The sequence below is a fragment of the Eleutherodactylus coqui genome, chromosome 3, assembly GCF_035609145.1.
Source record: "Eleutherodactylus coqui strain aEleCoq1 chromosome 3, aEleCoq1.hap1, whole genome shotgun sequence".
In the NCBI taxonomy this organism is placed as follows: domain Eukaryota; kingdom Metazoa; phylum Chordata; class Amphibia; order Anura; family Eleutherodactylidae; genus Eleutherodactylus; species Eleutherodactylus coqui.
Window position 1 is genome coordinate 84,064,580 of NC_089839.1, and position 24,674 is coordinate 84,089,253.

The 24,674-nt window shown below is 44.0% G+C and overlaps 1 protein-coding gene across 2 annotated transcripts in view; it reads right to left on the bottom strand.

Moving 5' to 3' along the window:
* Window positions 1–24,674, bottom strand: part of MRPS5 (mitochondrial ribosomal protein S5) — an 87,619-nt gene that overhangs the window by 54,076 nt on the left and 8,869 nt on the right. For both annotated transcript variants that reach the window (XM_066595818.1, XM_066595819.1), the window contains exon 2: window positions 14,669–14,803. In XM_066595818.1, the coding sequence (XP_066451915.1) occupies window positions 14,669–14,803 (135 nt within the window). The remainder of the gene's footprint in view (window positions 1–14,668; window positions 14,804–24,674) is intronic.

Sequence of the window (24,674 nt, forward strand, 5' to 3'; positions counted from 1 at the left end):
GCAAATATTTTTGGATATTTTCACATATTTATTTTACCAAGTCTCAGTTCACGGTGTTCATTTACTACTAGATTTTATAGGTCCTCCTGATAGGCAACAGGTCCACTTTAGACCACCTGCATACGGACCAGGTCGGACCCCGCAGTGGAATCTGACCCTGTGCTCAGCCGGTGACCCCCGTGAACCTGTCCACAGTCTTCATAATCTGTAATCCGGCGCAGATGCGCAGTACAGGTTATGCCATGACTTCTCCTCTATGAGCGGAAAAATTGCAATCAATTTCCGCTCGTGTAGAGGAAATTGCGTTTTGCCATAGCATGCTGTGGACAGTATTTGCTGCGGAATCCGGAGGCAGACGCCCGCTCTGAATTCCACAATGCAAATCCGCCCGTGTGCAGACGTCGTTAAGCAACCTTTCCGCATCTTCTAACCTTGTGGGGATGAAGAATAAAGCCAGTGACTCTGTGTAGTCAGGCCTCCCATACTTTTGTCTGCCTGCCGGGTCTCTAATTTAAATTCTTGCCAATTGTATTTCCACAATGAAGACTTGACTATACCCTGAAGTTTGTAGAAAGAACTGTAAGGGTATCCAAACTGGTGAGTAATGGCGGATAGAAAGTAATGGTGGCAGTAGGACCATTTTTACAAGATGGTCAACCACAACCAATAATTGACACCACACATTTAATTTGTGCACAAATTTCTACAAAGGGGAGTCAAATTGGCAGAAAAAAAACAATGTGGCAGCCTGGAAGAGACTAGTAAGCCAAGATATTTAAGTTCTCTAACAAGGAGGCGGTCACCGGGACCCTGCTGTAAATTAGTAACAGGGAAATAAGGAAGATGGAACAAGCCAAGCCGGGATCCTACCGCAAACTGATGAGGGGCAAAAACCCCGTGACGGCTGTTTGTGCACGGTTATTCTGGCTTGGCTTTCAATTCCCAATCATTGCTCTACAGACCTGTATAAAGGGTCGAGCATTGATTTGAAAGAATGCTGCCATCCAATAGATGGCAGTGCAGAGATATTGTTCCATCTTCCTTATTTGCATATTACCCAGAGGAACATGGATGGCCTTATAAGTTTCTTCACTCAGCTTCTTGGTGCTCTCCCTAATGAGAGATGATACTCTTCCGACCTTAGATATAGGGATCACATCTAAAGAATGGAGAACTTCGTCCCATCAATAAATGGAGAAATTCTGCGATCAATGGACATAAATGGATTGAGGGGTTTCTGAACATCACCTATATACAGTAGCATAAGACAATATGCACTCATCTCCATGAGCATAGGGTAATCAAGCAATATCAGGGAAATCACTGAGAAGACAAGCCAGAAGTTCAATGGCTACAGCAAGGATGTGCAAGACAAGGGGCAAAGCTGTCTAGGTCTCCTCCAGAACACAAATCAAGAAGAAAGTCCTCCCATTCACTTTGATAATGTTCTTTGGCTGGGCATATAATAAATACATCCAAGATAGAAAATTTGCCCCAAAACCAATCCCCGATGTAAAAGGCATAGTCACATATATGAATAACTTGTGAATGAATCTGCCTGGAGAATCTCCATCTCCCATTGACCAATTCTTGCTCGGAGTAAGAGCTTTCAATCAACCATCATTCACACTTTTCAACGACTTTACTGGGCAACTAATTGGAAAATAGCTACTCAGTGGAAAGGTGCTAATAGTTTTCTTATTAAAAGGGCCATGCCAAGGAAACTTTTTGTTTCCCTGGGTTTAAATAACCATGCAGAGCATATTGGGAGGAGGTAACATACTTACTAAATTGCTACATAGTTGGGATTTCAGCTCTGCTCCGGTCCCAAGTGACCAACTATATGCATCCAGTGCCCGTCGTGTCTTGGAAGTAACTTTCTCTATTACTCTCTACGAGAGGCATATCGAAGCTCTTGCGAGAGTGAATAGAGGAAGGCGACGAAATATTATCAATGTAGCGATTGGTAAGGCCTCGTGTCCACTAGGAAATGCGGGCCCACGCGGAGTCTCCATGCAGAATCCTGCAACAGGTCCCTCCTTTCCTGCAGACATGAGGCCTATAAATTGATAATACTCAACTGTCCGGACGTTGCGGGTTCCCGTCCGTTGCGGCCAGATCTTCTGTCCTTCTGCCTGGCGGATGTGCTTAGCACGCCAGCAGCGTGCCGCGCGCATGCGCCGTACACTCTTTTTCTTTTTGGAATCCCTGCTTTCCTGCGGCAGAGCAGAAAATAAGCTGTGGGTGTGCCGCGAATACGGATGGCTTCCATAGGCGTCAATGGGAGCCTGTGGGAGCCGTCCATGCGGGAAACCCGTAGAAAATGGAGCATGCTGCGGGCGATTTCCCGCACATGCGATCCGCGCGGCAGGGAAAAATGACACCCGTCGGTATTTATTTACCTGCGGGTGTTTAATGCATTCCTATGGATGTGAATCACGCGTACGGGACACCCGCGTAGATTTCGTAAATATAATTAGCCAGTGGACATGAGGCCTAAAAGTCTTCCTATATCGTTCCCCCAAGATTCTCTCTGGGGTAATTAAAACCTCGGGAAACGATTAAAAAAAAAAATTAAAAAAAAGTTGCTGTACAGTAAGTAAGGCCAGCTGCACACGGCCGCGACAGGCTCTGCTGCGGAATATTCCGCGGCGAAGCCCGTCACGGCGCCCCCCCAGAGACCCCATACTTACCAGCGGATCCGGCGTCCTGGGTCCTGCATGACGCTTTGGCGTGACGCGCCGGCCACGTCACAAGACACGCCCACAGCGTCACATGATGCGGGTGGCCGCGTCATATGACGCGGCGGCGGTGGGCGGAGAGGCGATTTCATGCTATCTTCCGCTGTGCTACAGCGGAAGATAGCGTGAGCGGACGGCTTCCATTGACTGCAGTGGAAGCCGGCCGCACGTATACCCGTGGCAAATAGAGCATGCCGCGGGTGAGGACGGGAGATTTCACGGTGCGGAATTCCGCGATGGAATTCCGCACCGTGAGCATTGAGCTATTAGGTTCAACAGAACATAATAGCTGCGGGCAACGCGGTGGATTTTCACCGCGTATTACGTGGCGGAAATCCGTCCGTGGGAAGGAGGCCTAACAGTATCGCTTTGCCACAATGTTCTCACCGTATGTGAATACCCCCAAAACATGGCATTAAAAGAGCCTAAGGGTTTACTCAGACGGCGCAATCAAATTGCTGTCTTTTATTGCAATTACAGCAGCAAAATGCTGCAGTTTCCCCTTGAAAAAAATGCCTTGTGTACCTCTCAGTGTCCCCTATACAGAGGCATCAATTATTCATTACCTTCATGTGCCACTGATTAAACACTATGTTAACACTCCAGCACAGGTTCACTCATTTACAGCTGCCCGCTTGTTCAGTTTGCTATGCCACCTCCGGCAATGCATCTGTTCAATCAGCTGGTTCTCTGGCTAACAAATCTTTATGCTGCATCCTTATGTATGCGGGCCTGTACACGGCAGCAACATGAGCAGGGTGAGGGGCTTTTAAGCTTCGTTACGGGTACACATTAACAACTTTCGTTATATATGAAAAAAAATAAATAAAAATCACAACAGGGAAATAATTTATTATTGCAATCCAAAAAAAATACAGGCTATGTTTTGTACTTGAAAATCTAATTTAGTCTAATATCTCCAGATGCTAAACTCTTGGAGTAACAGATTGTAACAGCGGGGTTTCCAAGAATCTAATGCTGTTTACACATAAGAAATGCGTTTGCAAGGCAGCTATTAGCGGCTCGGGTTGTGGTTTGTTTTTTTTCCCCACCTCTCCAAGTTAGCGGTTAACAGCTTAGGATATTGGAATACGTAAATGTAAGTAGAGTAAAACTATACCAGGCCGACCCAGAAATAAAAAGGTATTAACAGGAGCAAATCTGCTGAATTTGCTAATTTCAGCCTTAGATTCCTCATTAGATTGTTAAATTGACCCTCCGATCCCAAGACAAAAGTTGTGTAGGCCCTTGGGTAGGAGGGGGGATTATAGATATTACCCAGTTCCATTCTTTCTCCCTATTCTGCTGGTGATCTGCCCATTTCTGGGGCCCCTCTTCATTCTTCCAAGACGGCGATGACGATTCTTAAGGCTACCTGATGCACAGTGACCGGTAACGGTGCATCAGGTAGTCTAAGATATTACTTGCTGTTCCGATTGGCAAGCACTGCTCAAGTTAGTAATGGGAAAGCAGCACACAGCGTCTGACTACCAATGCAGTGTGCACCAAGTAGTTATAGGAGCGTCGTGCCCATCTTAGAACCCCATAAAGGGACCCCTGGGGCAAGCAGCAGAATGGGAAGAAAGGAGGACATCAAGTAATATAACTTCCCCCTTTTGGGACCTAGACAAACCGAAGGGTAGCGTTAAAAGGGTTGCAACACTAAGATAATAAGGTACGGTACATAGACATCATAGAGCGGGGAGCCCCCCTTATAAAGGATCAGTCACTAATGCTCTGCCGTACCCTGCACACCTTAGGATAGGTCCACAGGTCATGGATTTGCTGCAGAAAATTATCACACCAAATAGTGCGGATTTTACTGCAGATTGGCCTTTGAGGACTCAAACAGTTACTGTATAAAATAAAACTAGTAATTATTAGGAAATTATAGTACCGGAGTTTCTGGTGGCGCAATGGGCCACACAGCTTTGCTACATGGTACATGCATTATGATCCCGACACATCACATTACATACACAGCTCTGCTACATGCATCCCGATTCCCATTAGCTGTGGTACGTCCATGGTGATTTCAAGACGTCACCAGCTCAGCACACTCCTGGATACCTGATCCCTGAATCCACCCACACATGTGATCACATGATGGTGACATCACAGGTTGGCTTATCCAGTATACAGTACTTTCTAGCAAACTGCACAATGGCTCCTCAAACAGCAGTGACGTCACCGCAGGTCCTTCAGCCCACTGGATCTGTGTGGTGACCGTAGGTCAGTGTCTTCTGTCAGGACTGCTGAGTTGTGTCTAAGATAACGGATAAGTTGTATTCTCATTTTGTAATGTTTGTCCTTCCCTTCCAAGAGTCCTAACTTTGTTGTTCTTCTGTTGGTCAGGTTCTGTGTTTTATATATGTTGTAGGACCTGCCATGACATCACCAGGGATGGAGCATGAGAAGCAGCCACACAGACACACACACACTTATATTATATAAAAATTATATAAATAAATAAGACAGACAAGTGGTCGTTAGTAGTTTGACAGTATACTCACCTTACGCATCGCCTGCCCCTCCAGTACCAATGTGTGACTGGTAACTATATACAAGCGAAGGCCGGTTCCAAATATTGGAAGAAAAAGCACCGCATGCAGCGCTTTTTCTTCCATCCAAAAGCCAGGCAGCTGAGCGAAAACCGAACAGACCTCATTACAGTCAATGGGGTCTGTCCGGCGCTGTTCGGTTCCACCCAGAGATGAAGCCGTTCGGCTATGGCATTTCCCCTTTCCCTGAATGGAGCAGCAAAGCGGTACCACCAGGCGCCAGTGTAAAGGCACCTTAAGACATGTTGACACATGCAGTGGCTGCAGCAGTCCGGTGTTGAACAACATGCCATCGCTGGATAGTTATTATAGAGAGGATGGCAGGGAATAAGGGAAGCGTTGCCACAGGAGCAGTAAGGAATAAGTAAGGCGAGTCTACTACATTCTTGTTTTGGACGATTATCGGCACCTGCAGATTTTGGTGTGGATCTGCAGGTTATCCAGAGCAAATTCTGCAACACTAGGATTTAACTGAAGATTTTCCATCCTCATTGAAGTGAACAGCAAAAATCCATGTTTTCATAAAATGACATGATGAGGATTTACAAATCAACATTCCAGGTCAATATGGCAATCTATGGCTGTCTCATTCGCTCAATAGCTCTGGATCAGTGGGGGTCCTACGGGGTCAGCAAGTTATCCCTTAACCTGCGGATAGGGCATCATTTTCTGAAGTGAGAAGAACTCTTTAAAGCAATATATTCCCTGAAACACTGAAGTTCTTTAGTTAGGCTACATTCATACAAGTGGTAAAAATCGCACGCGTTTAATGAGTTGCAAAATGCACAATATTTGCATGGAATAGAACTCAATCTTTTCAATAGGTCTATTTACATGGGCATTTTTTCCCTCATAGCGTTGCAGCGAGACAGAAAAATCGCAGCGTGTTCTATTTTCGTGTGAGTCTCGCACAAAAATAAAAGATACAGATGTGCGGACTCCCACACATAGCACAGCACATGGATGGAGTGTCAGAGTCCTGTGTGATGCGAGTCGCGCTCGCCCATGTGAATGCACCCTAAAACATATCTCACTGTGGTTAGGGCTGCATGCAACTAGGAGTCTGGAGCAGATGCGCGTACTTGGGTAAGAACTGGCTTAAGGATAAAAGTCCTAAAAACTAATTATTACTAGAGCGTATAGCGATTGGCTCACAGTTACCAGCAGAGTACCATAGGCGTCAGTAATAGGCTACCTTCTCTTTAATGTTTATTAAAGGGGACCTGCCATTCGTTTCATAGTGGCGCAAGTTGGAAGGGATCTACAGGGTCATCGGGTCCAATCCCCTGTTCAGTGCTAGATTCACAAAAGCATCCCAGACAGATATTTGTCCAGCGTTTATTTGAAGACTTCCATTGAAGGAGAACTCACCACCTGCCGTGGTAACCTCTTCCACTGATTGATCACCCTCACTGTCTAATATCTAATCTGTCTCAGAAATAACAGTCAGGGTGATCAATGAGAGGAACAGGTTGCCACAGGAGGTGGTGGGTTCTCCTTCAATGGAAGTCTTCATCTGTCAAGGCTGATTTAGTGAATCCTGCACTGAGCAGGTGGTTGAACCAGATGACCCTGGAGGTCCCTTCCAACTCTACCATTCTATGATTCTATGAAACTGCTGAAAGGTTCCCTTTAATAAAAAACATTACAAAGTAAATTGCATAATTCTGACCCCTATGGTACCCTGCTGGTAACTGTGAACCAATAGATATGCGCTCCTGTAATAATCATCTTTTACCCTCAAGCCAGTTCTTACCCAAGTACACACAGCTGCTCCCTGACTCCTAGGATCCAGCATTCTCATTGTGTCTACCAACCTGTTATTCACTTTAAAATGGGCTGTGTGTAAAAATATTGGAGTTCCGAAAACAGAAAAAGAAAATTAAATAGTAACAGTGTGTAAGGCTGAAAAAAAAAAAAACTAAAACAAAAAAACAAACCACGATGTCTATCCTGTTCAGCCTATTACCCCCAATGTTGATCCAGAGGAAGGCAAAAAAAACCCTAATGAGGTAGAAGCTATTTTTTCCCATTTATTCCTGCCTCCAATCTGGCAATCGGAATAATCCCCGGATCACCAACCCTTCTGAAGTAATCAGTGACTATAACATGTAATATCATTATTACTAATAGCAGCAACATATTAGGCTAGGCTGAAAAAAAAGCCATCTGCCCATTCAGTTCAGTCTATTAGCTCCCCCCCCCCACCCCTTCCCCCCAAGGTTGATCCAGAGGAAGGCAAAAACCCAATGAAGTAAAAGCGAATTTTCCTCATTTCAGGGGAATGAACATTCCTTCTAAATTAATGACTGAACACCTTTGATGTATCCACTAAGTGGCAGTAAAGCACCACATCACATGGAGCTGAAGATGAGGATTTGTGTATTCTTGGTTATTGTGCTTAAGAACATGACATTTAAAGGTAAAGTAATCTATCGTGTAGGTTGATGCAGTAATCATAAAAAAGCTGAACAGCAGCAATGAATGGAGATGATAGTTTCTCCGCTTTGCAATGATTTGAATGTCAGTGCACAGTTCACTAGGGAAATTAAAGAAAAGCCGCATGGTGATTTCTTGCAACCCCCCCCCCTTCCCCCACCCTCATCATCTACGTAAACGAATCCAACATGTAAAGCCTGCAACGCCGTGTTCGGATTTTCCTTCAAAGACACAGCAACTGTTACTATGTGATTTGTTATTGTCTAATCCAGGCTGGAGAAAAAAGATCGTGAGGAACAGTAACAATGTGTCAAGTCAGATCTGAACTAATGTCTGCAAAAAAGATGGGTTTTATTGCTCGGCTTTCACGAGAGAAGCAAGAGGACATAACAAGAGCAGAGTGGTGAAATAAAACCATATTATATAACATTATAATAAAACCAAAACGAAACAAAACAGAAATTGTGCTGCACGACATACTGCACCATTACAGGTAGGAGCAACCGGCAGGAAGATGCCAAAACATTGGTCTTCACAAAAGGTTAGGAGAGACTTGTAAGGTCTTCACATCTAAAATATCATCATTGCTCATTGCTGTTGTACTTCCTATCGGTTGGTTCTTAATCCCTTCGCTTTAACCTTACGTCGTTTAAGTTTCTAACCTGTGGGGGGAAAAAATTAAAATTGGACACCATGGGACAAAAGGCAGTGAATGAATCCTTCACAGTCATTTATAGAGAAGATATTTTCTGCATATGTCCTGTTGCGTTTCATCATCTTTCCTACTTCGGTATGGGAAATTGAAACTAGAACGGAATCCCTAATACGAGGGAAACAAAAGATGCCCGACAGACCCCGTCTGAACTGGAATGGCATTGGGCTTCAGTCATAGACTGGTAGAGTTGGAAGGGACCTCCAGGGTCATCTGTCCCAACCCCCTGCTCAGTGCAGAATCACTAAATCCTCCCAGACAGATATTTGTCCAGCCTCAGTTTGAAGACTTACATTGAAGGAGAACTCACCACCTCGCATGGTAACCTGTTCCACTTATTAATCACCCTCCCTGCCCAATATCTAATTTGTGTCTCCTCCCTTTCAGTTTCATCCCATTGCTTCTAGTCTTTCGTTGTGCAAATGAGAATAGGGCTGATCCCTCTGCACTGTGACAGCCCTTCAGATAGTTATAGACCGCTATTAAGTCTTCTCTCAGCCTTCTTTTTTGCAAGCTAAACATTTCCAGATCCTTTAACCGTTCCTCATAGGACATGATTTGCAGACCGCTCACCATCTTGGTGACTCTTCTCTGCGCTTGCTCCAGTTTGTCTATGTCTGTCTTTTTAAAGTGGGGTGCCCAGCCAGAACTGGACACAGTATTCCAGATGAGGTCTGACTAAGGAAGAGTACAGGGGGATAATGACCTCACGTGATCTAGATTTTATGCTTCTCTTAATTCATTCCAGAATTGCGTTTGCCTTTTTTGCTTCTGCATCACACTGTTGACTTATGTTCGGTGACAAATATTTAGCCAGATATGTACTAGAATCTCCAATACAGATGTCAGCAGTCTTATTTCTAAGTAAATGAGGAAATTCCGTGAATAAAGGTCAAGGACACAAAATCTTTAGAATACCAACCTACAAATTCATGACAGCAAAAGGCAGGACAAAAAAAAAAAAAAAGAGGCTGTGTTTTGCCCGGGGATTTCGTACCAAATATGATTGGCAGGTTTTGAGGCAGATGTTAACTAACCAGATTCAAGTCACATCTCTAAAACATACAAATTGTTGCAACCCCCCCTCAATATTACATAGATTTGAAGGATTGCTGAACCACCGCTCTCAAATCATCGACAACGTAAAACAACGCGAGAAGTTTCCCAAAGAACCAAGAAGGAACATCCCTTACAGGTAGAGATGTAAAACCTGCAATGCACATCTTGTCCAACAACAGCCTAACAAAAACTAGTTAATAGCAGCAGTATGAAGACCAAGGTAACCTATTCTGCAACCCTTCATATACCTGGAATAAGCCAGCACTAGAGATGAGCGAGCATACTCGCTAAGGACAATTACTCAGTTGCGGCAGTGAGCAGGGGGGAGCGGGGGGGAGAGAGGGAGAGAGAGATCTCCCCCCTATTTCTCCCCGCTCTCCCCAGCCAATTCTCTGCCCGCCGCCAGCATCCGAATCTTTTCTTCCAAGCGGGCAGGTATTCGCTAAGGGCAATGCTCGATCGAGTAATTGCCCTTAGCGAGTATGCTTGCTCATCTCTAGCCAGCACTAATTGACAATAAAAGAGGTAAATCGGTGATGTCTTTGTGGCTGACGATTTCCAAGGCAGAGGCCAGGACTACCATATCCTTGTCTCCAATAGGGCACGGGGAAACGGTTGTCATCAAAAGACATCTCACTTGGTCTTACAGCTTGTAGACTTTCAGACCTGACCAGTCTGTGACTGCCCAATGCAGCTCCAACCCGCAATGCTAAATTCACTTCCATCACACTCAGAAGGTCAAACAATTCAAAAAGCTCCAATCTGCCACCAACAACCCCACCACCACCATCCTATGCTGTGGCCATCCTCACGTAGTGCTAATGTCAAGCTATAGTTTTCATTTATGATACAGCTGTTAACCATCACAGTGGCAAATGTGGATCTGCTGTACCACAAAACCGATTTGGCTTAGGACTAGATCTGGGACCTGCACCTGGGGTACCACGGTCTTTGCTGCGGCAGCCCCCAGAAATAGTCTTGGCTATGTGGTTGCTGACCCAACTGAGACAGAACTATGATGCAGAATCCGAGGGTGAAGACAGGGATGTAGTAGTACTGGAGCCAGGGCAGACCTAATACTTTCACAAAATACATCATGCCAAAAGTCAGGGGAGGCAGCAGGCAAGAAAAGATTAGTTAAATAATGTGTCCAGGTCAGGACTGGAGAAGTCAGGAAAGCTGGGTGATTCAGGTAGAAATCAAATACCAGGATATCAGACTTGCAACTTCACACAGTACAGTTGGAGATGGCTAGCTCAGGTACTTGCTGATGGGTGGAGTAGCCTTAAACATCTTAGGTCCTGTCAGAATTGGTTGGGTACTGGAAAGAGGTGGACTAGGCACGTGTGCATCCTATGGGAACCAGGAAACTGACAGGAGATGCTGGATCTGCCACAAACAACACAGGGGACACAGTGCTGGCTACGCCTGATGACAGGAGGAGGTAGTGCATTCTGTTGGCTCTTACATAATATTAACCCTTTCCAATCCAATGTCGGGCCTGCTCCGACATCATCATTTTCCTCCACAGCTTCAATGTCGGGACAGGTCCGACACTGCAGTGCAGGAGTGCAGGCGCTCAATTAGTAATGCAGTAAGTAATGCAGAGAGATTCCGGCCGGCGATCATGCGACCGCCAGTGTTACCTGACCCCCAGCGGTCACATGAACGCCGAGTCGGGAGCCTGCACCGTGGGGAGAATGCGGAAGTAATACTTTCGCATTCTCCCTTTCTCCCTTCTGCCTCCTGGCCTGGCGATCATGTGACCGCTGGGTGCCACCTGACACCATGATCGCCTAGCCGGGAGGCAGAAGGGAGAATGCGGAAGTACTTCCATATTCCCCCCACCGGTGCAGTGAGCACCTGCACCCTCCTGAGCTCTGTCAGTTCAGGACGGTGAAGGGAAAATGTATTTTTTCTCATCCATTCTCCCCAGCTCCAATTTATTTGGAGCTGGGGAGAACGGATGAGAAAAAATAAATGGATTGGAAAGGGGTTAACCGCTTAGGAATGCAGCCCTTTTTTTCTCCCAATTTTCGTTTTTCTCCTCCTCCCTTTTAAAAAAATCATAACTCCTTTATTTATCCATCAACGTTGCTGTATGAGGGCTTGTTTTTTGCAGGACGAGTTGTATTTTTCACTGGTACTATTTAATGTACCATATAATATACTTAAAAACTTTTTAAAAATTGTAATTGGCATAAAATGAAAACAAAACAAACGACATTTTGCAATTTGGTGCCACACATCATCTGAGTGGAAGGGCTCTCTATGCAATAGTTAACCCTTTCCTCTCCTGTTTTTGATCTAACTCTACTGACTGACTAGAATTTGGAGTTACTTCAAGGAGGAGGTTAACTAGGAGAAAAGAACCAGCTCATTCTTTGTATTTATCGCTGGTCTTTCCTATCCACTCTTTTATGGCACTATTTAACCCTTTGCTAACTGGCCCTTCTAAACCTTAACTGGGCCTCACATCACACATTTATACTGGTATTTTAAGTGGAGGATTTCAATCAGCCCACTTTGATTAATACCAGTTATTGGCTCTCACAGTTGGTCCTTTTTTTGACACTTAACCCTTTCCTTTCCTCTAGTGGTGAATAACCGCTATATACCCCACTTGAATAAAGGGATATTTAAGGAGCATTAAAAACACTGTGCTCACAACCTAATCCCCCTTTTTTATATCCTAAGGAGGGTCTCAACTGAAGTCTATAAAAGCACAGCTTTGTGTCTGAGCAACACGTTATAACACCTTTTCTTCTATCTGGAACTTCTGTCTGATCTGGGGACCCAATATGAGGTTAACCTCATAATTTAATTATCAGCAGGAGGAGGGTTAAACCCCACTCATTTCAATGACCATACCACATTAATAAAGGAAGACTGTCATCTCATGTACTCTATAAACTTGCACATGAGAACTGAGACACCCAATAAGTACTAGTGGGGTCATTGTTAAGAGATCTACTTAGAATCAGAGAAGTGAAGGGTTTTCCCTAACACCTCAACTAAAGATATATGTTGTGTTCTGTCCAGTTTGATTTTAATTATTAATAAAGTTAGTTTTTTTAATTAATTCTTCTTCAGTGATTACCAACATTCGGGGGATTTAAATGTTGCTGTCAGAATTCACAGCGGCATTCAAAGGATTAATAGCGCTGATCAGCCGCCTGGCTGATTGCAGCTATTGCCCACAGGTGTCAGCTGTAATAAACAGTTGACGCTGGTGATGTTTGAAGAGAGGTCGCCCTGCGATCTCTCTTCATACATGCCCCGACTCTGCAGGACGTAAATGTCTGTCCTGGAGTGTTGAGGGGTTAACAGAGCCTTAGATCAGGAAATCTAATTTGACTTGATAATTGTAAACTAGTCAGGATAGAGCAGGAGTCTTCAGCTGGAAGCATCTCTGCTGTCTACCACAAACGGTAGACCATACAAGAATAGGATAACGACAATTCCTATTATTGTGTGCCATTGTGGCTCTTGAATGGATTAGTACATGATGTGTCATCATATTGACATAAATGATAGCATTCGTTACCTATACCATGGGTCTAACGAGAGCCAGGCAACAATGATGCACCCTAAAAAGTGGCAAGAAGTTTCATCCCCGCTGGCAGCAATGATCGCAGTGACAGAAAAGAGCAGTAGACCCCTGCAACAACTTTTCAAATCATCAGTCGTTCATGGCTGGTGCGAAATGTGTTATGTGTTAAAGGGTCTTTAAAACCAGCTTCAGAATTGAAACAGAAGTAACACAAGAAAGTGTGTACCTAGTTTGGCTTTCAATAAGTTACACAGAGGAAGATTAGGGACAACTAGAAGGAAAAATGTATGAGCAACCAGCCAAAAATAAGCTGCAAAACAAAAAGTAGCACCAACAAAGCACAGATCAGATAACAGTAAAGCAAGGGGTCCTGTCCATGTAATATACAACAGGTACAACGTTCCTTTTAATGTGTGTATTCAAAAATATATGTTCTAGAAGTAAATGCATGTAGCAAACAAGTCGAAACAAAACCTAATCCAATCACAAATGTATAAGATACAAACCCAATAAAAGGGATAACCCTCAAACACAAAGCACAACCTAAGGGTGGTTTCACATCTGCGGCAACGATTCCGCTTTCTTACTCCGTCCGGGAAGCAGGAAAGGCGAATCCCTGCGGTCGGATGGTTCGGGTTGACCGTAACGGGTCCTGCCTGCTTTCCGCCCAGCTGCTGAGCTTTTAGATGGTAAAAAAAGAGGTGCATCAAGCACGTTCTCTTCTGGTATTTTCAGCTGGCTCTATGATGAGACCTTCGGCCGAAGGTTCTGACATAGTTATCTTAGGCCAGTTTTAAATCTGCGTATAAGATAGTGATATATAAATAAGCACTAACACAGCGCCTCATTTAAGATATTTCTTGCTTTCTTTTTAGATCCATCCTCATGCTGCTGATTGCTACACCTATGAGACCCCTGCTGATCCCGAGAAGGTGGCTGCAGTGTCTGCTTAGCGCTGCATCGCCCTCACACTTGCTTCCTGCACAGCAGCATCCTGACCACATGCAGTCCGGGGTATTGCAGCACAGAATCAGAAGCACTGCTGTAGGCGGAAAAACCTAGAAGAGGACAGCACTAAATTAGCACGGCAGCTACTCCATTCTCAGAACAGTCTATAAAATGATGAGTTAGGAAATCAATTTATAAGCCGGAAAAGCCCTTTAAATTTAAAGAGAACCAGTCACCAGGGTCAAGCTACCCGAACCATGGGTAGTATGAACTCAGAACAGGTACATTCATTGCCCCCGTGTGTTATTATGAGGAGCACACATTTTGAAGTTTGACTTGGAACACAGCTCCGAGTCAGAGAGGTGGGCCGAGCCGACGTCTCCTGACCGCAGCATGTAGACTAACAGCTCTCTATATATAAAAAGGCAAGAGAGCTATCAGTCTACACACTGAGGGCGGGGAGAGGCCGGCGTGGCTCACCTGCTTGACTTGGAGCTTTGTTCACTTCCTTCTAAAACACAGCAGCATTTCAGAGTGACACATACAGGGTGGCAATAGGGGTACTTGTTCTAAGGGCAGCATGAACCCCGTGGCCGGGGCTCTTTAACAAACAACACTAGTATTTACAGTAGAGTCCAGAAACAAGACAACTCACAATTGCCGAAGAAGCTCATCATCCTAGTTTGCTGAATAACGACACTGTGAGTTGCAGATCGGTAACATGGCTCGTAGACACGTGCAAATCTGTTGAATTGGCTGCTGCTTCCTACCTCTGGTACAGAGATCCGGCCTGTGGATTCAGAAAAATATCCCAAATTCAGAAAGTGTTTCATACAATGATGAGGAAAGAATGTGTCATTGGAGATTACTGGAAAGCCTTACGAATAATGACCATTTCATGAAATAATGGCAGAAGATGAACAGGTTAAATGATGACATATCCCTATTCTGTAAATTACGGCTACAACATTAATTTTTGGGTTATATAAAAAGGAGTCAGGGTTCCAACTTACACAAATTTCTAAAGAAACATAAAAACAATCAACCACCATGTCAGTCATTATGTGGACAAATAATGGTCTATATCACCAGGTCGAGCTGCCAAGTCGAAAGGCAGGAAAGGTTGTCATGCAGGACTTTAGAGGAAAGAAGTGCCATCAACAGGCTCTGAAACTTCAAGCAACAGACCAAGAAGTCAGCTATCTCAACTGACAGGTTGTGTTTGCTGCGCTATGGCCAGAATAGCTGTCTGCATTCTGCCATCAGTAGACAAGATGGACTAACAGCTCACTGACAGATCAGATTACATGCTGCCCATAAAAGTCTATAGGGAGGTAAGAGGAAGAAGGAGAGGAGTCAGAGAGGAACAGAAAAACATTACTGCAGTGAATAGCAAGTGTTTTACTATTTCAGCTACTGCAGTCACATCTATACTGCTCAGTACTTCTCTATAATGTCCTCCATGCTGCCTCTTTGCACATGAGAGATTGTGCGCAGAATCTTATATTCTTTGTGTGCATTGTATGGGAGACATCCTAGCAACTAGCCTACACCAACCAGCTCAGGGAAAATGGCAAGTTAGTGATGCAGCCTGCAGAGGTGAAAACTGCCAGAAATTAGTGTCCTTCCTCACGTAAATATGATAGCTTATTTTGACAAGTCATCTGAAACTGCAGGAATGCTTTAACCCCTTGAGTGGCACGCCCGGAAATTTTCCGGGACGAGCTCCACTGCCGATAGTGATATAGCCTGGAAGATTTCCGGGCTATGTATCACTATGGGAGCTGCAGAGCACAATGCCACAAGCTGTGGCACTGTGCTCTGCCTGCACAGACCCAGAGAGAACAAAGCAAGGGCTTTGAAAAACCAGCAGAAGATATTGCCGATATGCCGGCAATCTCCTGCTTTGTTTACAGGTTGCCATAGAGACCATCGGCTTGTCAGAAGCAAGCCGATGGTCTCTGTGGCAGGGAGAGCTGGTGCTTGGCTGTGAGAGGACATCTAGGCACCAGCTCTTACAGCAGAGATCAGAGAAAACCTCCGATCTCTGCTGTGTTAACCCTTTACATGCGGCAGTCTATGTGACTGCAGCATGTAAAGGGCTGTCACTGCAGCATGTAAAGGACTGTCACCATTGGACCCCCGGAATGTGATCAGGGGGTCCTGATGGGTCCCTGTGGAAGTCCCCTAAAGGGACAAAAAAAAAAAAAAAAATATAAAAAAAAATAATAAAAATACTTTTCTCCCTTTACTTTGTAAAAATTCAAAAATAAAAATCACACATGTGGTATCTGTGCATCGTAATGACCCAGAGAAGGAAGTTAATACATTATTTAACCCCTTAATGACATGGCCCCTTTTTTTCTTTTTATCCCATTTCTTTTTTTCCTCCCCCGTTTAAAAAATCACAACTTGTCCCGCAAAAAACAAGCCCTCACATGGCCATGTCAATGAAAAAATGAAAAAGTTATGGCTCTTGAGACGCAACTGCAAAATTAGTTGAAATTCAATGATTAGACCATTTTAAAAAACCTGCCCTGGTGGGCACGACAGGGTGGTAGGAAACCCGCCACTCAAGGGGTTAATATTTCTTATTAGGCTTACTTGTTAAGAAAAATCCAAGCAGCTGCTTACATACTATATTAAGAACATGGGTGCTGCATTCAAGAGCCCAGTCAGTATCACAAATGTTTTTGTAAGATTTTTTTTTAATGATAAGTGTTTTGCCATTCATCTGTCCACAACTTCTTGCTAACCTACATTTGGTAGATCAGCAAGAAATCGTGTTCAGATGGAGGGGATTAAAGTACACAGAGTCCATTTGTAGTTTGTTACCATGGAGACACATAAGTCCGATTAAGAGTTGTAGGCATATACACTACCGTTCAAAAGTTTGGGGTCACCCAAACAATTTTGTGTTTTCCATGAAAAGTCACACTTATTCACCACCATGCGTTGTGAAATGAATAGAAAATAGAGTCAAGACATTGACAAGGTTAGAAATAATGATTTGTATTTGAAATAACATTGTTTTTACATCAAACTTTGCTTTCGTCAAAGAATCCTCCTTTTGCAGCAATTACAGCATTCCACACCTTTGACATTCTAGCTGTTAATTTGTTGAGGTAAGCTTGTGAAATTGCACCCCACGCTTCTAGAAGCATCTCCCACAAGTTGGATTGGTTGGATGGGCACTTCTGGCGTACCATACGGTCAAGCTGCTCCCACAACAGCTCAATGGGGTTCAGATCTGGTGACTGCGCTGGCCACTCCATTACCGATAGAATACCAGCTGCCTGCTTCTGCTGTAAATAGTTCTTGCACAATTTGGAGGGTTTAGGGTCATTGTCCTGTTGTAGGATGAAATTGGTTCCAATCAAGCGCTGTCCACTGGGTATGGCATGGCGTTGCAAAATGGAGTGATAGCCTTCCTTATTCAGAATCCCTTTTACCCTGTACAAATCTCCCACCTTACCAGCACCAAAGCAACCCCAGACCATCACGTTACCTCCACCATGCTTAACAGATGGCGTCAGGCATTCTTCCAGCATCTTTTCATTTGTTCTGCGTCTCACAAACGTTCTTCTTTGTGATCCAAACACCTCAAACTTGGATTCATCCGTCCACAACACTTTTTTCCAGTCTTCCTCTGTCCAATGTCTGTGTTCTTTTGCCCATCTTAATCTTTTTCTTTTATTGGCCAGTCTCAGATATGGCTTTTTCTTTGCCACTCTGCCCTGAAGCCCAAAATCCCGCAGCCGCCTCTTCACTGTAGATGTTGACACTGGTGTTTTGCGGGTACTATTTAATGAAGATGCCAGTTGGGTACCTGTGAGGCGTCTGTTTCTCAAACTAGAGACTCTAATGTGCTTATCTTCTTGCTAGGTTGTGCAACGCGGCCTCCTACTTCTTTTTCTACTCTGGTTAGAGCCTGTTTGTGCTGTCCTCTGAAGGGAGTAGTACACACCGTTGTAGGAAATCTTCAATTTCTTAGCAATTTCTCGCATGGAATAGCCTTCATTTCTAAGAACAAGAATAGACTGTCGAGTTTCAGATGAAAGTTCTCTTTTTCTGGCCATTTTGAGCGTTTAATTGACCCCACAAATGTGATGCTCCAGAAACTCAATCTGCTCACAGGAAGGTCAGTTTTGTAGCTTCTGTAACGAGCTAGACTGTTTTCAGATGTGTGAACATGATTGCACAAGGGTTTTCTAATCATCAATTAGCCTTCTGAGCCAATGAGCAAACACATTGTACCATTAGAACACTGGAGTGATAGTTGCTGGAAATGGGCCTCTATACACCTTTGTAGATATTGCACAAAAAACCAGACATTTGCAGCTAGAATAGTCATTTACCACATTAGCAATGTATAGAGTGCATTTGTTTAAAGTTAGGACTAGTTTAAAGTTATCTTCATTGAAAAGTACAGTGCTTTTCCTTCAAAAATAAGGACATTTCAATGTGACCCCAAACTTTTGAACGGTAGTGTAAATGTTAAGAAATTTTTATTGAAGAGTATTTGCTACATTTTTTATTTCTTTGCAAAGATTGACTTATTTATAAGCTTTGTCTTTCTTGTTGTCCCTGTAGTTTTCACACGTGGAATATGCGGTGCTAGAAGTCCATTCATGTCTATTGGGCCCCTCACACCTGCGATTTTTTTCACGCACGTGAAAAGAAACAGTATGTCCTATATTGGTGCATATTATGTACGTACTGGGGATACACTATTCGTAGGAAATACGCATGTACGTGCATATTTGATGTGTACTGCGTATTTTTTACCCGTGGAAAATATGCACGTAATACGCAGGACACAGAGGTCCGTGTGAGTGAGCCCTTAGCCTAATGGGAAGGAAGTTTGCTTTGTCTTCTAGATCCTTGGAGGTTTCTTGAAACTTTTCTTTGACAATTTTGAAAAACAAAACAAAAAAATAAAAAATAAAAAAAGTTCTGTTCATCGGTTCATTAAAATGCATCATGCAAGCTTTGATTTATTTGCCAATCTTTTATTTTCTTATGTTTTAATTAGGAGACTGTAAAGAAAAGAAGAGCATCAAATAAACAATTTGAGAGATTTAAAAATCATACAGAATCCCGAGAGGCTCCGGAGGCTAATACAATTTGCATATTGTAATTATTATATTCTAATTATTTCCATGTGTACAGAACGCTGAAAACATACATCAGCTATTACAATTAAAAGTTTATTAAAACATTTGTTCTACTTATTCTCTACCTTCAAGGTGATTGGTTGAGACATTCACCTATTGCTGCAGAGATCCTGAGGGCGCAGGAGCATAAAAGAATCCTAAAATCAGGACTTATGGGCGTCCAGATGGGATGGATGCGGCGCAGAATTTCGCAGCATGTCACTTTTATCACTGTTTCCGCTGCAGAATTCACACCTCGTCTCAATGAGGAGGGAATTTTGCACAGAAATACGCGATAAAACCAGTTACAAAATTAGCACCAAATTGTGCGGGCTTTGCGCTACGGATCTGCAGCGTAATGCTCGCCTCGGGCGTTCCGCTGCAAATCAGCTCTTTGTGTGGACCAGCCTTATAAGTTGCTGATTCGTCTAAAATTTTTAAGATCCAAAGAAGAAAATGTGGATAATGGAAACTGGAGATGCAATCATTGAGACGATGGATGAGACGATCCTGCAATGAATTTCAGGGAATCATAGCTCAATGGGCATTTTAACTATATACCTGATTAAATACCAGCCATATTATCTTCTGCATTTGGAACCCACAGGACCAGTCAAGTTTTAGATTACCTGAAAGTGCTTTCTACTCGGGCCTTCTGATTGGGCAGCTGTTGAAGGCAACCCTCCAGTTCTGGACAAACAAAGATGGCCGCAGCAGCTTCTCGGACTACCCGATGCACACCGTGTATTAGTATGCATCATAAGATTGGGAAGTGTCCATGTGAGCAGCGCTGACCAGTCAGAGCAACATGTAGTGTCTTAGACTACCGATGCATACTATGCACAGTGTGATCAGGTAGTCAGAGAAGCAGTGTGGCCATCTTTGTTGGGGGGTCGCTTTAATCCACCCAATTCACTCATGCAAAGGCTGGGTGCAAACACTGGAGCTGAAATACTGCAGACAAGAAGCAAAGTTTTCAAACTAAGAGCAGCTAAAAGCAATTTCATTGCTAATGGTCGCATGGTAAGCAGACATCTAGATGCAGAGAAACTTTTCCCATTATGCATGCAGTCTGAACTATGAGCAGAGAAGGATATACAGATTACTGGGAACCGGTCTAGTAGAATTTGTAATATTTGTTCATTTTACTGCCTGATCGCTCTGGGCTTAAGAGTCCAGTAGGCGGTCCTACTCCGTGACTACAGGAAATACAGGTATACAGAAAATAGGACAGCGCCCCCCCCCCAAAAAAAATCAAATGTTCAGAGACTCACCTGGTGGTGGGGTTGCCCCTGCATACAAGAGAGCACCATGACACGTGACAGCCTGGAAAGCTTTTGTGTATATGCCTCAGTGGGTAAGGGAGAATCCTTATCCAACACGGCCATCCACTATGGAGAGTGCCAGTGGCAGCTGACAAAACAGTGGTATGGGATAGCAACTGGGGTGCAATGGACAAACAAAAAAGGGGCAGAGAGCACTCAAGGACAATCCTTCTTGTAGCAAACTAATCAATAGGTAGAGAAGAACTGGAATGTGGGTCACTTACTTTACCAGGGAGGTAGGTAGGCCCAGAGGGACATCCGTTCAATCCCTGTATCCAGAAATGCAAGTAGGTGGTCCAACAGGTACAACTCAGATGAAGGTTTAAAATTTGGAATATCTATTGGTATTTTAGTCGATAAAAACAGATTTCAAATAAAACAAAATTAAAATAAAAAAAAAACCATTAAAATATAAAGCAATGATACAATACTGCAAGGCCAATAAAGACAACGGTATTAAAATGAGACATACTCTGCAACGCATTTCGGGGGTTACAGCAGAATAATCTCCCTTCGACCACCTGCAGACGGGCGGAAATTCCGCGCAGAATTTCCGCCCGCACAGGATTGCATTACAATACGCAATCCTATGCAGACGGACACGGTTTGTCTGCGCGAAATCCCGCGCAGAAAACAAACCCGTAGCATGCTATAATTATGTGCTGGGCTCACAGAGCCCCGCACAGAAACTTCACTCACCGGCCGCCGGCTCTGCTCTGCGCATGCGCCGGCTGCCCCGCAGCCGGCACATGATAGAGCCGGAGCTGCGGGAGCGGGTGAGTACGCGCTGCTCTCTGCAGGCACTCAGGTCGGTTCCAGCTGCGAGAATTTATCAAGCAGTGGTTTCAATAACGTTGTTTTTATTGGCTTTGCAGCATTTTATCATTGCTTTTATTTTCATTTAAAAAAAAAATAAATCAGTTTTTATTGGCTTAAATTCCAATAGATACCCCAATGATTGATCCTTCCATCAGATTGTGCGTTCCTGAACATCTGGACCACCGACATGGATAACTGCATTTCTGGATCTAGGGAGTCGACAGAGATGCTCCTGGGACTACGTACCTACCTGGTAAAGTAAGTGACCCACAATCCAAGTCTTCCCTACCTATTGATCAGTTTGCTACATGAAGGATTGTCCTTGAGCGCCATCTGCCCCTTTTTGGTTTTTCCATTTCGCCCCACCTACTCAGTGACTGACAGCTAACCCTGTATGCACAGTCATGAAGGGGGGTGCCAATTGCAGATAAGACTGCCCACTGGACTCCTAAGCCCGGAGCGATCAGGAATTTAAATGAATTACACATTATATACAGATTTTTTTCCCAGAGAACTACTGTATATATCAAGATCTCCCAGCTCCTCCTTCTCTGTAACCTGCTGCCCATAGATCAGACCGTAACAGAAAAGCAAAAACAATGCAAGGTCTACAAGAAACGTGAATAAAATCCTGTATTTTTATTAATATACTTTAAATATCCATATGATATTGGCCATTTCTAGAAATACAAACTCTCATATCTAAATTGTGACACTACATTAAAGGGGTTGTCTCGCGAAAGCAAGTGGGGTTAAGCACTTCTGTATGGCCATATTAATGCACTTTGTAATATACATCGTGCATTAAATATGAGCCATACAGAAGTTATTCACTTACCTGTTCCGTTGCTGGCGTCCCCGTTGCCATGGCTCCGTCTAACTTCGGTGTCTTCTTGCTTTTTTAGATGTGCTTGCGCAGATCTATCTTCTCCATTCGGCTCGGCTCGGCATCACCGGCATTTTGGCTCCGCCCCCTTGTACGCGTCATCGCGAAGCTCCACCCCCGTCACATGTGCCGATTCCAGCCAGAGCTGGAATCGGCACATGTGACGGGGGTGGAGCTTCGCGATGACGCGTACAAGGGGGCGGAGCCAAAATGCCGGTGATGCCGAGCCGAGCGGAGAAGATAGATCTGTGCAAGCGCGTCTAAAAAAGCAAGAAGACACCGAAGTTAGACGGAGCCATGGCAACGGGGACGCCAGCAACGGAGCAGGTAAGTGAATAACTTCTGTATGGCTCATATTTAATGCACGATGTATATTACAAAGTGCATTAATATGGCCATACAGAAGTGCTTAACCCCACTTGCTTTCGCGAGACAACCCCTTTAAGTCGGCACATTTCCTCTCCTATAACCCATATCCGCTGATTCAGTGGCATAAACATGAATTTCTGCCAATTTATAAGTAAACCAGAGAAGAATCCAAACTTGTCAATTATTGAAATGGCATGCAGAAGAGTGTGCGTGGGTTAGAGAGAGAAACATATAAAATGGTATATAGATCCTGTAATCCTCTTTCTTAAGGATAAAGTAAAGCATGGCGCTCCCTACCTTCATCCGTAGCGGGATGAATAAACCATATTACAATGAGCGCACTCCCAAACTGTTCTACAATTTAGAGCATATTGAGGTTATAATACCGCAGCAATTCTAGATCACAAAAACCCAATATTGTCAGCTTTCAGGTAATTCGAGAATAAGATTAGGAATAGAAACGTTACGGCGCCCTAAAGAGATGGCGGGAACGGCACTGCCTCATCTTATATTATAGCATAGAGTGATATTATACACATTGGGTAATGGACGGAGCCTTAGCCAACGCTGACCAACACCCACCTGATGAACTACTACTACTCTTCTACTTTGTTGTGGAAGGTTCTGGAAAAATCAGAGGATATATTCTAAATGCGTATTTATTACCAATTCAGAAATGAGTCATCTGAATATGGGATCTCGCCAAGCAAGTGACACGGTACAGGGACTTTCCTTCTGAGACTCTTTTGTGGGATAATAGAGGACTCTCAAATCGTTATATACTTCCCAATTCTAGATATTGGATAGATTCTGGAACATCATAAGGTGCCCTGTACGTTGAGCCTTGTCCAACCATATCAGCCTATCGTTTGATTGGGATAGGACGTGTGCAAGGGCCTAAATGGTTAATGTCCTCTATATACTCGCCTGATGCAGTCTAAATTTTCAGCTATACACCTAGAAGTAGAGGACAAATGGAGATCCCTTCTTCCATCACTTAGGTGCGTTTAGATGGAACAATCATCACTCAAAAAGAAATTTGCTAGATAGTTCAAATTTGAACGATAATCGTTCGGTGTAAATACGGCCAACGACGAGCAATAATTTGTTCTTTTAATCGTTCATTTCATGTAAGTATAATAATCATCGTTGGCTAATTGTTTGGTTTAATTACCGATTGTTCAGTCATGAGAATGACTGTGAATGTAAACAACTGAACAATTTAGCAGGCGATCTATTTATCTACAGGCTGCGCGAGCAAACTCTAACATGGTTTATATTTTGCATCAGTGCTACATCACTTCCAGTAGACTGTACCTGTTGGAAAGTCGGACCCATTCCCAAGGTCATAGATGTCTTGTAACCGGATGGGTAGCTGAACCCATTCCCAAGGTCATAGATGTCTTGTAGCCAGACCCATTCCCAAGGTCATAGATGTCTTGTAACCAGATGGGTAGCCGTATCCATTCCCAATGTCATAGATGTCTTGTACCTGATGGGTAGTCAGACCCATTCCCAAGGTCATAGATGTCTTGTACCTGATTGGTAGTCAGACCCATTCCCAATGTCATAGATGTCTTGTAGCCGGACCCATTCCCAATGTAATAGATGTCTTGTAACCAGATGGGTAGCCGGACCCATTCCCAATGCCATAGAGGTCTTGTACCTGATGGGTAGTCAGACCCATTCCCAAGGTCATAGATGTCTTGTACCTGATTGGTAGTCAGACCCATTACCAATGTCATAGATGTCTTGTAACCGGATGGGTAGCCGGACCCATTCCCAAGGTCATAGATGTCGTGTAACCGGATGGGTAGCCGAACCCATTCCCAAGGTCATAGAGGTCTTGTAGCCGGACCCATTCCCAATGTCATAGATGTCTTGTAACCAGATGGGTAGCCGGACCCATTCCCAATGCCATAGATGTCTTGTACCTGATGGGTAGTCAGACCCATTCCCAAGGTCATAGATGTCTTGTACCTGATTGGTAGTCAGACCCATTCCCAATGTCATAGATGTCTTGTAACCGGATGGGCAGCCGGACCCATTCCCAAGGTCATAGATGTCGTGTAACCGGATGGGTAGCCGAACCCATTCCCAAGGTCA